Raw genomic sequence first — 14052 nt, 5'->3', positions numbered from 1 at the left:
CCGGGGCTAGCAGATGGGCATCCGGCGACGTTGCAACGGAAGAGCCTGCTGAGACCACCTCGGACGGTTACTTCGGCAGACCAGTCGTGATGGATTGGCGGGGCTCCATGTCGGCAGTAAAGGGTCCAGGCCAATTGGCAAAAGAGGTATTGTAGCCCAAGAATTGGCTGGTGGACCTCTTTGGCTAGCCGGGAGATGGGCCTAGCTTGAGGCTAGCTCCAGGCTAACTGGTGCTTGTTTTGGGACAGAGACGTTAGCCAGGAGTAGCCACTCGGATAGCAGCTAGCTAGCTAGCTGCGATGATCAAGTGTAAAGGTTCAGCGGTTGCGGTAGGAATCCGGAGATGTGGTAGAGAAAAAGTAGTCTGATATGCTCTGGATTGATATCGCGCTGTGCAGACTGGCAGGAATTAACCGGGTTGAGGCTGGCTGATGTCCAAGGTAACGGTGAGGACCGCTAGCAGTGGCTAACTGACTACTAGCTAGTAGCTAGTTAGCTGGCTAGCCTCTGAAGGGGGTTCCGGTTCTAAAGTATAAAAATAGCACATCCGTACCACATTGGGTGAGGTGGGTTGCAGGAGAGTTTATAAGTTTGGTGGAGGATGAATAGTGGTCTCGGGCTGTTTTTCATGGTTTGGCCAAGGCCCTTTAGTTCCAGTGAAAGGAAATGTTCAGGTCTCTCCAGGGATGTTCGATCAGGTTCAAGTTCGAGATCTGGGTGGGTCACTCAAGGACATTCAGAGACTTGCGTTGTCTTGGCTGTGTGCTTAGGGTCGTTGTCCAGTTGGACAGTGAACCTTCACCCCAGTCTGAGATCCTGAGCGCTCTGGAGCAGGTTTTCATCAAGGATCTCTTTGTACTATGCTCCATTCATCTTTCCCTCGATCCCGACTAGTCCCCCAATCCCTGCCTCTGAAAAACATCCCCACAGCATGATGCTGCCACCACCATGCTTCAGCGTAAGGATGGTATTGGCCAAAGAGTTCAGTCTTGTTTTCACCAGAGAGTCTTGTTTCTCATGGTCTGAGAGTGCTTTAGGTGCTTTTTGAAAAAGTCCAAGCAGGCCTTTTTCTGAGGAGTGTCTTCCATCTGGCCACTCTACAATAAAGGCCTGATTGGTGGAATGCTACAGATGGTTGTCCTTCTTGAAGGTTCTCCCATCTCCCCAGAGGAACTCTGGAGCTCTGTCAGGTTCATGGTCACCTCCCTGATCAAGGCCCTTCTCCATTAATTGCTCAGTTTGGCTAGGTGGCCAGCTCTAGGAAGAGTCTTCATGGTTCCAATGTTGTTCCATTTAAGAATGATGGAGGCCTCTGTGTTCTTGGGGACCTTCAATGCTGCAGAAATGTTATGGAAATGTACCCTTCCCTAGATCTGTGCCACGACATAATCCTGTCTCGGAGCTCTACGGACAATTCCTTCGACCTCATGGCGTGGTTTTTGCTCTGACATGCACTGTCAACTCTGGGACCTTATATAGACAGGTGTGTGCCTTTCCATATCATGTCCAATCAATTTAATTTACCACAGGTGGACTCCAATCAAGTTGTAGAAACATCTCAAGGATGATAAATGGAAAACAGGATAAAAAAATATCAATTTTAGAATATGGCAGTAACGTAACAAAATGTGTAAAAAGTGAATTGGTCTAATTACTTTCTTGATGCACTGTACATATACAGTACCAGTCAAATGTTTATTGAAGACGTCAAAACTATGAAATGACACATACGGAATCATGTAGGAACTAAAAAAGTGTTAAACAAATCAAAATATATTTTATATTTGACATTCTTCAAAGTAGCCGGAAAATGTCAGGAACTTTGAAAGTTTCTTCAAGTGCAGTCACAAAAACCATCAAGCGCTATGATGGAACTGGCTCTCTTTAGGACCACCACAGGAAAGGAAGACCCAGAGTTACCTTTGCTGCAGAGGATAAGTTCATTGGAGTTACTAGCCTCAGAAATTGCAGTCCACATAAATGCTTCACAGAGTTCAAGTAACAGACACATCTCAACATCAACTGTTCAGAAAAGACTGTGTGAATCAGGCCTTTGTGGTCGAATTGCTACAAAGAAACCACTACTGAAGGACCCCATTTATTTACCTTTTAAAAAAAAATGTTTATAAACTTTATTTAACTAGGAAAGTTAGTTAAGAACAAATTCTTATTCACAATGACGGCGTACCAAAAGGCAAAAGGCCTCCTGGGGGACGGGGGCTGGGTTTAAAAAGAATATATAGTACAAAACACACATCACGACAAGAGAGACAACATAACACAACACTACATAAAGAGACAACTAAGACAACAACAGAGCATGGCATCAACACGTGACAACACAGCATGGTAGCAACACAACATGTCAACAACATGGTAGCAACACAACATGGCAGCAGCACAACATGGTAGCAGCACAAAACAGGGTACAAACAGTATTGGGCACAGACAACAGCACAAAGGCCAAGAAGGTAGAGACAAAGGTACATCACGCAAAGCAGCCACAACTGTCAGTAAGAGTGTCCATGAGGGGGAGTGAGGCCTAAAGGGGTTTTATAAATAAGCGTCAACCAGTGGGACGGGTATTCAGAGTTGACCAGTTTACAGAGGAGTATAGAGTGCAATGATATGTCCTATAAGGAGCATTGGTGGCAAATCTGATGGCCGAATGGTAATGAACATCTAGCTGCTCGAGAACAGTCTTACCTTACGTCTCCGTAATCTAGCATGGGTAGGATGGTCATCTGAATCTGGGATAGTTTGGCAGCTGGGGTGATAGAGGAGCGATTACGATCAAGGAAATCAAGTCTAGATTTAACTTTATCCTGCAGCTTTGATATGTGCTGAGAGAAGGAGAGTGTACTGTTTTGTATGAGGTGACTTCCTCAAGCTCTATACCCTCAGAGGTAGTAATCACACCTGTGGGGAGAGGGACATGTAGAAGAGACTTGCTTGAACCAATAAGAAGAAGAGACTTGCTTGGGCCAAGAAATACGAGCAATGGACATTAGACCTGTGGAAATCTGTCCTTTGGTCTGATGAGTTCAAATTTGACATTTTTGCTTCCAACCGCCATGTCTTTGTGAGACGCAGAATAGGTGAACGGATGATCTCCACGTGTGGTTCCCACCGTGAAACATGGAGGAGGAGGTGTGATGGTGTGTGTGTGCTGTCTGTGATTTAACCAGCATGGCTACCACAGCATTCTGCAGCGATATGCCATCCCATCTGGTTTGCGCTTACTGCGACTATCATTTAGTTTTTCAACAGGACAATGACCCAAAACACACCTCCATGCTGTGTAAGGGCTATTTGACCAAGAAGGGGAGTGATGGAGTGCTGCATCAGATGACCTGGCCTCCACAATCATCTGACCTCAACCCAATTGAGATGGTTTGGGATGAGTAGGACCGCAGAGTGAAGGAAAAGCATCCAACAGGTGTTCAGCATATGTGGGAACTCCTTCAAAACTGATGGAAAAGCATTCCTCATGAAGCTGTTGGAGAGAATGCCAAGAGTGTGCAAAGCTGTTATCAAGACAAAGGGTGGCTACTTTGAATAATCTAAAATATATTTCTTATTTGTTTAACACTTTTTTGGTTACTACATGAATCCATATGTGTTGTTTTATAGTTTTGAAATAATAACCTACTCATTCAAGAGTTTTTTTTTATTTGTACTATTTTCTACATTGTAGAATAATAGTGAAGACATCAAAACTATTAAATAACACATATGGAATCATGTTGTAACCAAAAGGCCAATACCAAAATAAATGGTCCATTGATTCTGTGTCCTCACAACAAAATCTGCAGAGCTTTGATGATTGTATGCCCCAAATATTCAATATTTTGTTGGTGGCAAGAATTCTATATAATAATTTTAGCTGAAAAGCACGAAGTCTTGAATCTTGCGTTATTTTATATATGAACTCATTCTGTCACATCTGCGCCCACTACGCCCTCTGGTGTCCATCCTGTGTCGTCTTAACCTGCAGTTCTTCCCCTGTATATTCTCTGTCTCTCTCTCTGTCTCTCTCTCTCTGTCTCTCTCTCTCTGTCTCTCTCTCTCTGTCTCTCTCTCTCTGTCTCTCTCTCTCTGTGTCTCTCTCTCTCTGTCTCTCTCTCTGTCTCTCTCTCTGTCTCTCTCTCTGTCTCTGTGTGATTGGAGACAGGTGTGCTGGAGCAGATCCCTACCAGCTGCAAATCGTTCCATAAATCAAGACCTCTACAAATACTCATTCCTGCCACCTCCACTCTGCCAGATCGTAATCTCTGCTCATACCGCACTGTCTCTGGCTCCTGTCTCCTGTACCACATCTCACCACCAACCACCTTGGATTCCCCTCAGGCCCTGTTTACCCTGTCCAACTCAGTCAACTACAACCTCACTCTACACTTCGGGTTTTTCTGCAAATCATCTGAGCTACCCCGGTTCGGCACTCCATATCTCTCTGTTTACAATAAACATTTTGGTTCATTCATCCCTGCTTCTACATCTGATTCCGCTCTTGAGTTCCCCTGTGTTCACTCCGCGTAACAGTACGATCTGGCCAAAAGATGAACCCAGCAGACTCTCCAACTCTTCACCAAACTCTTGTTGGTCAAGGCACCCTTCTTGACCAACATGACCAAGCCCTGAAAACCCTGCTGGAGAACATCAAGGAGTTTTCACGGAGCCTGTCTGACCTACAGGTCCGAACCTCCGTCCAGAATTCACAACCTGTCTCCAATTCCTCTTCTCCACTCCGGGAGCCTTTTGTTCTGACTCCTGAGCGCTATGATGGCAATCTTGGGCTTTGCAGAGCTTTTCTTGTACAATGTTCACTAGTGTTTGAGCAACAGCCCTCTCTTATGCTAGTGAACGCTCCAAAATTAATTTTTTGAATGGCTGCCTTCGGGCAGCAGCGCTCTCCTGGGCCACTGCGGTTTGGGAGAGACAGTCATCTATCTGCTTCTCCTACAGTGAATTCACAGATGACATGAGGAAGGTCTTCAACCACCCGGTCTGTGGAAAGGATGCTGCTAAACGACTTCTATCCCTTCGTCAAGGTTCTCAGAGTGTGGCTGAGATGGCATGTGAGTTCCGCACACTCGCCACAGAGAGCGGCTGGAATGACGAGGCCCTTCAGGGAGCATTCCGGAACGCACTCACTGAGACCCTCAAGGACGAGTTGGTATCCAGAGAGGAGCCTGATGGACTTGACAAACTAATTTCTAATTTGGCTTGCGGAATTAATATAAAACTTGAGTCACCGGCATACATGGACACCTTTGTTTTTAATCCTTGGATTTCTAATCTTCTAATGTTGTTATTTGGTGTAATCTTAATAGCTAGCATTTTGATGGCCATAACAAATAGATATAGTGACATCAGACACCCTTGTTTAACTCCTCTTGACAATTATAAACTCTCTGAGAAGTAGCCGCTATTTACTATTTTACACCTGGGGTTGCTATACATTACTTTTACCCATTTTATAAGAGAGTCACTGAAATTTAAAAAATTCCAGGCATTTATAAATAGAATCCATTCTTACTTTATCAAAGGCCTTTTCAAAATCCGCTATCAATACCAGGCCTGGCTTCTTAGATGTTTCATGATGTTGTATTATTTCTATTAGCTGTCGTATATTATCTCCAATGTATTGTCCATGTAAAAAAACTGTCTGATCAGGATGAACAATACCTGGTAAACCTTTTAAATTCTGAGTGCTATGCATTTTGCTAGTATTTTTGCATTACAACATTGAAGTGTAAGAGGCCTCCAATTTTTAAGATAGACTTGATCTATACATTTACCATCTGGGTCTTGTTTTAATAATAGTGAAATCAGACCTTCCTGCTGAGTACCTGACAGACTAACATTTCATAGGAGTAGTTAAAAAAAGCTTTGAATATATCAAAAAAGGTTTGATATAGACCTCTATGCCATCAAGCCCTGGGGTTTTTCCAGACAAAGGATTTAATAGCCTCAAAAAGTTGTTCCTCTGTAATTTGGCCTTCACACTGATTTTTCTGTACATTTATCTTTTTTAAATATTTGGAAAGAATTCCTTACAGCAGTGGTTACCAAACTTTTTATAGTCCCGTGCCCCTTCAAACGGTCAACCTCCAACTGCATACCCCCTCTAGCACCAGGGTCAGCTCACTCTCAAATGTTGTTTTTTGCCATCATTGAAAGCCTTCCACACACACACTATACGATACATTTATTAAACATAAGAATGAGTGTGAGTTTTTGTCACAACCCGGCTTGTGGGAAGTGACAAAGAGCTCTTACAGGACCAGGGCACAAATAATAATAATCATTAATTTTGCTCTTTATTTAACCATCTTAAATATGAAACCTTATTTGTTCATCGAAAATTATGAATAACTCACCACAGGTTAATGAGAAGGGTGTGCTTGAAAGGATGCACATAACTCTGCAATGTTGGGTTGTATTGGAGAGAGTCTCAGTCTTAAATTGTTTTCCACACAGTCTGTGCTTGTATTTAGTTTTCATGCTAGTGAGGGCCGAGAATACACTCTCACATAGGTACGTGGTTGCAAACGGAGTCATTGTCTTAACAGAGATTTGCCAAGGCAGGATACTCTGAGCGCAGCCCAATCCAGAAATCTGGCAGTGGCTTCTGATTAAATAAAATGTTCATAGAATCGCTTGTTGCAATTTCGATGAGGCTCTCTTGTTCAGATATCGGTAAGTGGACTGGAGGCAGGAATAATGAATACAGTTGTTTGTGTCATCCGTTTCGGGAAAGTATTTGTGTAATTGCGCACCCAACTCACTCAGGTGCTTCGCTATATCACATTTGATATTGTCTGTAAGCTTGAGTTCATTTGCACACAACAAATCATACTGTCATGGCTTTTGCAACATCGGTGAAGAAACCAACACATCTTGACCACCAAAGTCCATTTGATGTCACAAAGCTGTTCAGTACTTTAAAAAGATCCTCTCCTGTTTCCTGGTTTCCAGTGGTTTGCAGAAGAGAACGTCTTCCTTAATTGACCCCCCATAAACGTAATGGACATATACCAGGAGCTGTGCCAGGCCCACCACGTCTGTTGACTCATCCAACTGTAACGCATAGAATTCACTGGCTTTGTATGCGAAGCAGTAATTGTTACAAAACATCTCCTGCCATGTCACTGATGCGTCGTGAAACAGTGTTGTTTGATGAAGTCATTGTCTGTATAGCCATATACGCGGCAGCAGGAAGAATGTACTGCTATTACCAGCAGTACTACACCTGCACCTGTCGACGATACAAGTTGTTCTGCTTCCATGAGCACATCCAGTGCTAGCATCAGTAATTCTACATTTGTTGTTAGCCCAGCTAGTATGGACACTGACAGTTGTGAATCTGATGCAGCCAAAGAGCTACTGCCCCCTTACCCGGGAAAGCACCGAACAACAGACATGGACGTTGGACCATCGAAGAGGCGCAAATATGATGAGAACTACATTGATTTGGGGTTCACTTATATTGGGAGTAGTGCCTTTCCTCAGACACAGTGTGTTATATGTGCAAAAGTATGATCTCACAACTTGATGAAACCTTCACTCTTGCGCAGACACTTAGAAACAAAATATGTCAATTTGAAAAATAGGCCACAGGAGTTTTTTGAGCGAGAATGAAGACGACTTTCGAGTAGTAAGACATGTATAAAAGCAACAGATACCATTAATAAGAAGGGGCTAGAAGCGTCTTTTATGGTGAGCTACCGAGTGGCTAGGACAGGCAAGCCCCATACTATTGTGGAGGACTTAATTCTTTAGAGCTGGTATATATATCTCTATGGACACGGGCCTTACTTTTTTTAAACATTTATCAATTTTTTAACAAACAGAATGAGCAGCAGCTACGTTTGGCTACATACGGACTGTTAATGGAATTCCAGCGAGAGAGTAACGGTTAATGTGATTGGATAGGGACGGCAGGTAGCCTAGTGGTTAGAACGTTGGGCCAGTAACCGAAAGGTTGCTGGATCGAATCCCTGAGTTTACAAGATAAAAATCTGTCATTTTGCCCCTGAACAAGGCAGTTAACCCACTGTTCCCCAGTAGGCTGTCATTGTAAATAATAATTTGTTCTTAACTGACTTTCCTAGTTAAATAAAGGTTAATTAAAACATGTACATTTGACTAGGCTACCTGTATTTGACAATGTGTTGTTATGTCGCTGAATACTTGATGGTTTAATTATATTTTTGGATGTGAACCGAGGCTACTCAGGTGAGAAAAAAACCTCCTCCAAATGTATAGCCCCGTTGGAAAATATAAATGGACTGTTTGAAAATGTGAAAAAAAAGATATATACATATTTTATTTGATATATATATATATATATATATTTATGTGAATCACATTTTTATTTGGCATACCCCCGACGACATTGTGCGAACCCCAGTTTGGGAATACCTGCCTTACAGTAATCATCATTCAGTGGGTGAGGATGACGGAAAAGAGAACATATGCTTAAAATATTTAGCTTCCTATTTTAATATATCTATCGGAGAATCATAGATGACTGAGTCTGCAAATTATTTTTGTTAGCGTTCCTGTGTTAGAGATTCAGGAAGAATTTGGTGTATTTTTCTCCGTATTCTATCCAGTTTGTATAATTTTTGTAATAGATTACGTTAGATCATTCTTGAATAAGTTCCTCCAGTTCTTTTTGTTTTTCCTCTAACTTATTTTGTATCTCTGTAGTATAATTTTTATTTATATTACATGTACAATTAGTTCATGTATATCCCTTGTTAGTCTTGTCTCTGTAGCCAGAAACTGCTTTTTTAATGTTGATGAATATTGAATTGAATGACCTCTGAAAGTACATTTAAAGGTATCCCAAACAATAAGGGGATTTGTTGAACCTATATTGTACTTGAAAAATTCTGTTAGAAATTATTTCATACTCCAGTAAACTTGGATTAAATTTGGTTTGCCACAGGTTCAAATTGAATCTTGAAAGAATTGTCTGCAAGAAAACAACCTCTGGCAAACATTTGCAAGCTTCTGGCAGCATCCATAATTTTGGTGATTTCCTTTAATTAACTTCTCAGGGCTAGTGGGACGCTAGCGTCCCATCCACGGTTCACACTATTCAACAGCCAGTGAAAAATCAGAGCGCCAAATTCGAAAACAACAAAATGTCATAATTCAAATTTCTGAAACATACAACTATTTTACACCATTTTATAGATAAACATCTCCTTAATCCAACCACGTTGTCCAATTTCAAAAAGGCTTTACGGCGAAAGCATAAAGTTAGATTATGTTAGGACAGTACATAGACAAAAAATTACTCACAGCCATTTTCAATGCAAAGACAAGCGTCACCAAAAGCAGAAAACCAGCTAAAATGATGCACTAACCTTTGACAATTTTCATCAGATGACACTCCTAGGACATTATGTTAGACAATACATGCATTTTGTGTTCTATCAAGTTCATATTTATATCCAAAAACCCCATTTTACATTGGCGCGTAACGTTCAGAAAATGTACACTGCTCATAAAAAGGGAACACTTAAACAACACAATGTAACTCCAAGTCAATCACACTTCTGTGAAATCAAACTGTCCACTTAGGAAGCAACACTGATTGACAATACATTTCACATGCTGTTGTGCAAATGGAATAGACGAACAGGTGGAAATTATAGGCAATTAGCAAGACATCCCCAATAAAGGAGTGGTTCTGCAGGTGGGGACCCCAGACCACTTCTCAGTTCTTATGCTTCCTGGCTGATGTTTTGGTCACTTTTGAATGCTGGCGGTGTTTTCCCTCTAGTGGTAGCATGAGACGGAGTCTACAACCCACACAAGCTGCTCAGGTACTGCAGCTCATCCAGGATGGCACATCAATGCGAGCTGTGGCAAGAAGGTTTGCTGTGTCTGTCAGCGTAGTGTCCAGAGCATGAAGGCGCTACCAGGAGACAGGCCAGTACATCAGGAGACGTGGAGGAGGCCGTAGGAGGGCAACAACCCAGCAGCAGGACCGCTACCTCCGCCTTTGTGCAAGGAGGAGCAGGAGAAGCATTGCCAGAGCCCTGCAAAATGACCTCCAGCAGGCCACAAATGTGCATGTGTCTGCTCAAACGGTCAGAAACAGACTCCATGAGGGCCCGACGTCCACAGGTGGGGGTTGTGCTTACAGCCCAACACCGTGCAGGACGTTTGGCATTTGCTAGAGAACACCAAGATTGGCAAATTCGCCACTGGCGCCCTGTGCTCTTCACAGATGAAAGCAGGTTCACACTGAGCACATGCGACAGACGTGACAGAGTCTGGAGACGCCGTGGAGAACGTTCTGCTGCCTGCAACATCCTCCAGCATGACCGGTTTGGCAGTGGGTCAGTCATGGTGTGGGGTGGCATTTCTTTGGGGGGCCGCACAGCCCTCCATGTGCTCACCAGAGGTAGCCTGACTGCCATTAGGTACCGAGATGAGATCCTCAGACCCCTTGTGAGACCATATGCTGGTGCGGTTGGCCCTGGGTTCCTCCTAATGCAAGACAATACTAGACCTCATGTGGCTGGAGTGTGTCAGCAGTACCTGCAAGAGGAAGGCATTGATGCTATGGACTGGCCCGCCCGTTCCCCAGACCTGAATCCAATGTCTCGCTCCATCCACCAATGCCACGTTGCACCACAGACTGTCCAGGAGTTGGCGGATGCTTTAGTCCAGGTCTGGGAGGAGATCCCTCAGGAGACCATCTGCCACATCATCAGGAGCATGCCCAGGCGTTGTAGGGAGGTCATACAGGCACGTGGAGGCCACACACACTACTGAGCCTCATTTTGACTTGTTTTAAGGACATTACATCAAAGTTGGATCGGCCTGTAGTGTGGTTTTCCACTTTAAGTTTGAGTGTGACTCCAAATCCAGACCTCCATGGGTTGATAAATTGGATTTCCATTGATTATTTTTGTGTGATTTTGTTGTCAGCACATTCAACTATGTAAAGAAAAAAGTATTTAATAGATTATTTCTTTCATTCAGATCTAGGATGTGTTGTTTAAGTGTTCCCTTTATTTTTTTGAGCAGTATATTTCCCCCAAAACTGCCAGTGAATCAGCACAACAATTTACAAAAATACTCATTATAAACGTTGATAAAATATTAAACTGTTATTCAAAGAATTATAGATTAACATCCCCTGAATGCAACCACATTGACAGATTTCAAAATAACTTTACTGGGAAAGCACACTTTGCAATAATTTGAGTACTGCGCTCAGAAAAAAACATCAGGCAATTACAGATACCCGCCAATTTGGAGTCATCTAAATGCATAAATAGCATTAGAAATATTCACTTACCTTTAATAATCTTCATCAGAAGGCACTTCCAGGAATCCCAGGTCCACAATAAATGCTTTGTTCGATAAAGTTCATAATTTATGTCCAATTAACTCCATGTTGTTTGCGCATTCAGTAAGCTACTCAAAATGTAGGACGCGCGAGGAAATGTCACGACGAAAAGTCAAAAAGAAGTTATATTTACGTTCGTTCAAACATGTGAAGCATTGTATAGCATCAATGTTTAGGGCCATTTTAACTTCAAACTTCAATAATTTTCCAACCGGACGTTTGCAATGTCTTGAAAAACGTTTTGGAACACAGGTCCCTTCTCATGTGAACGCGTGCAATGAACTGATATGATTTTCTGAGTCACCTACTTCCCAGCCTTCTCGTTCGGTCTGTGTTTACCGCAAAAGCCTCAAACAACTTTCTAAAGACTGTTGACATCTAGTGGAAGCCTTAGGAAGAGCAAAATGAACCCTAACTCACTGTGTGTTAGAAAGGCAAGGACTTGAAAAAACTACATGCAACAGATTTTCATTTCCTGGTTGTATTTTTCTCATGTTTTTGCCTGCCATATGAGTTCTGTTATACTCACACACATCATTCAAACAGTTTTGGAATCTTTAGAGTGTTTTCTATCAAATATTTGACTCTGGGCCCGAGTATTAGGCCGTTTACTCTGAGCACACTTTTCATCCAAAAGTGAAAATACTGCCCCCTAGCCCAATCAGGTTTTAAGGGCACGGTGATGATAGTTCAACACTCTGTTATAGTCTCCCACCATAATGATTTGATTATTTGATGCCTGTAAGTTCAATACATTTGTAGAATTGGAACTTGTTTCCACAGGTTTGCCACAGGTTCAAATTGGATCTTGAAAGAATTGTCTGCCAGAAAACAACCGCAGCAAATTTGCCACAACAAATTCATTTTTGTAAGGGATCAGACCATGAAAAAAAAAAAAAATGACTATGCTCGCTCAGCTGTGCCTCACAAGTAATTTTAGCAGTGTGATCATATACCTAAAATGTTGAAATATAATTTCAAAATGGTCTCAGAAGAACAACATTAGCAGGGCAATTGACGTGTAATAATGTATTGGGCCTGTAGCCTACTGCACAAACCCCATTAGTACATAACAGTTTTTATTTGGTTAATGTTGCATAGGCTTACGTTTTTAAGTCATGTTTAAAAAAACAATCTGAGTGGTAGATCTCAGCTTGAATTTTGAGTCTGAAAGGGCTGGTGACTACTGCCGTAGGGCTACAACTTCCATAGGAACTTATTCCTGGGAAAAGCATGGCCAACAGAGCAGTGGTAATTTCTCAGTGTTTATTCTTGAGAAAACTGACAATCAATTTATTAAAAAACCTTAACTTAGGGCCCTCACACTTAACTTAGGGCCCTGCTCAGTAATTCTGACACAGTTAGCTTGCACCTGTAAAGAACTTTAATTAATAGAAAATTATGTGTTGGTTGTAGAAGAAAGGATCTAGCTTTTTAGGAGCTTTCATTAAGACCTGAATTCAAATACAAATCATTTCTAATACTCTGGGCTTGATTGAGCCTTAGTCAAAAAGGTGAAAACCGTTCCCATATGGCACTCCAAGTAGAAAAGAGAAAACACAAAAAGATTTCAAATGGTATTGAACGCAGGTCTGCTTTTCTTCACTTCTGAAACCAACTGGTGCAAACATGGGCCCTAACTTTAATGTCTTCTCTTCTATAGGTGGCTTGTGATAATGGTCGTTGCTGGACAGACCGTAATGGGGGTAAGTGAATGGTTTCTACCAACATTCTTTGAAATATCTCATAGGTTTACATTAATTTAGGCCTGAATGATAAAATGTGACCGACCGGCTTGATTCGGTCTCATTAAGCAAAATTTGAAATTGGGATTTTTACATTGGATAAAAGTAGAGACTCAGAGCTAGAACATGATATATCATACAATACAGTTGTGGAACAATGTGAAAGTAATTATGCTTTGAAAGTTGATAAACTTGTAACTTCACTTTTGAGAAAATGGCTCTTGAATGTTTTGGTAAACCTATTGGAGAGCTCTTTGTCTACACCCATTCAGCTTCGTTCACACACTCTTAAGCCTTAGCCCCTCTCTTTAAGGATTCACATGTGAGGCAATGTACTAAACAACCAAAGATTTCAAGACTAAAGGCTGGTTTATACTACGGATGTATTCGTAAATTCAATCTGGAGCGCCAGTTTGCGCCCTGGGCGTTCGTAAACTCAGAGCGTTGTCAGATTGTCCATTTGTAAAATTTCAGAGCACACACTAGACGCTCTGGCCGAGGAGTAGGGTTGATCAGAGCGTTCTGACCTAACAACAGCGGTCAAGCTCCCAAGCTAACTGGTAACGTTGGCTAGCTTGCTAGTTACTTCCAGACACATGAGAGAACAGCTCACACTGACCATTTTACTTGCCCTAGCAGAGCTGGTTAGGCTGTTTTCATGTTATCCAGAGTGTTGGTGACTAACTGTGCTGCTGGCAGCAATTCAAGGATGTTTTTTTTGCCAACGTTTACTGACACCGGCCATATTCAACTGGTGTTGAATGTTCGTAAATTTGTCAGTTATTCTGCGCTCTGGCATCGGAGTAGATAGCCAGAGCGAATTTACCAGCTACGTCTATCTACAGTTGTCGCAGTGACATCATGCACATTCTATGGAAATGTATACTTGCATAGTGGAGTCAGATCATACATGTACGGTTAGCT

General features: G+C 42.1%; 1 protein-coding gene across 7 annotated transcripts in view; it reads left to right on the top strand.

The window, feature by feature from the left end:
* col4a4 (collagen, type IV, alpha 4) overlaps positions 1 to 14052 on the top strand; it is a 241645-nt gene that overhangs the window by 44088 nt on the left and 183505 nt on the right. For all 7 annotated transcript variants that reach the window (XM_045704243.1, XM_014159949.2, XM_014159950.2 and 4 more), the window contains one exon: positions 13047 to 13089. In XM_045704243.1, coding sequence (XP_045560199.1) covers positions 13047 to 13089 — 43 coding nt within the window. The remainder of the gene's footprint in view (positions 1 to 13046; positions 13090 to 14052) is intronic.

Source organism: Salmo salar, chromosome ssa20 (genome assembly GCF_905237065.1).
Source record: "Salmo salar chromosome ssa20, Ssal_v3.1, whole genome shotgun sequence".
Taxonomy (NCBI): domain Eukaryota; kingdom Metazoa; phylum Chordata; class Actinopteri; order Salmoniformes; family Salmonidae; genus Salmo; species Salmo salar.
This window is presented reverse-complemented; position numbering and strand designations above follow the sequence as displayed.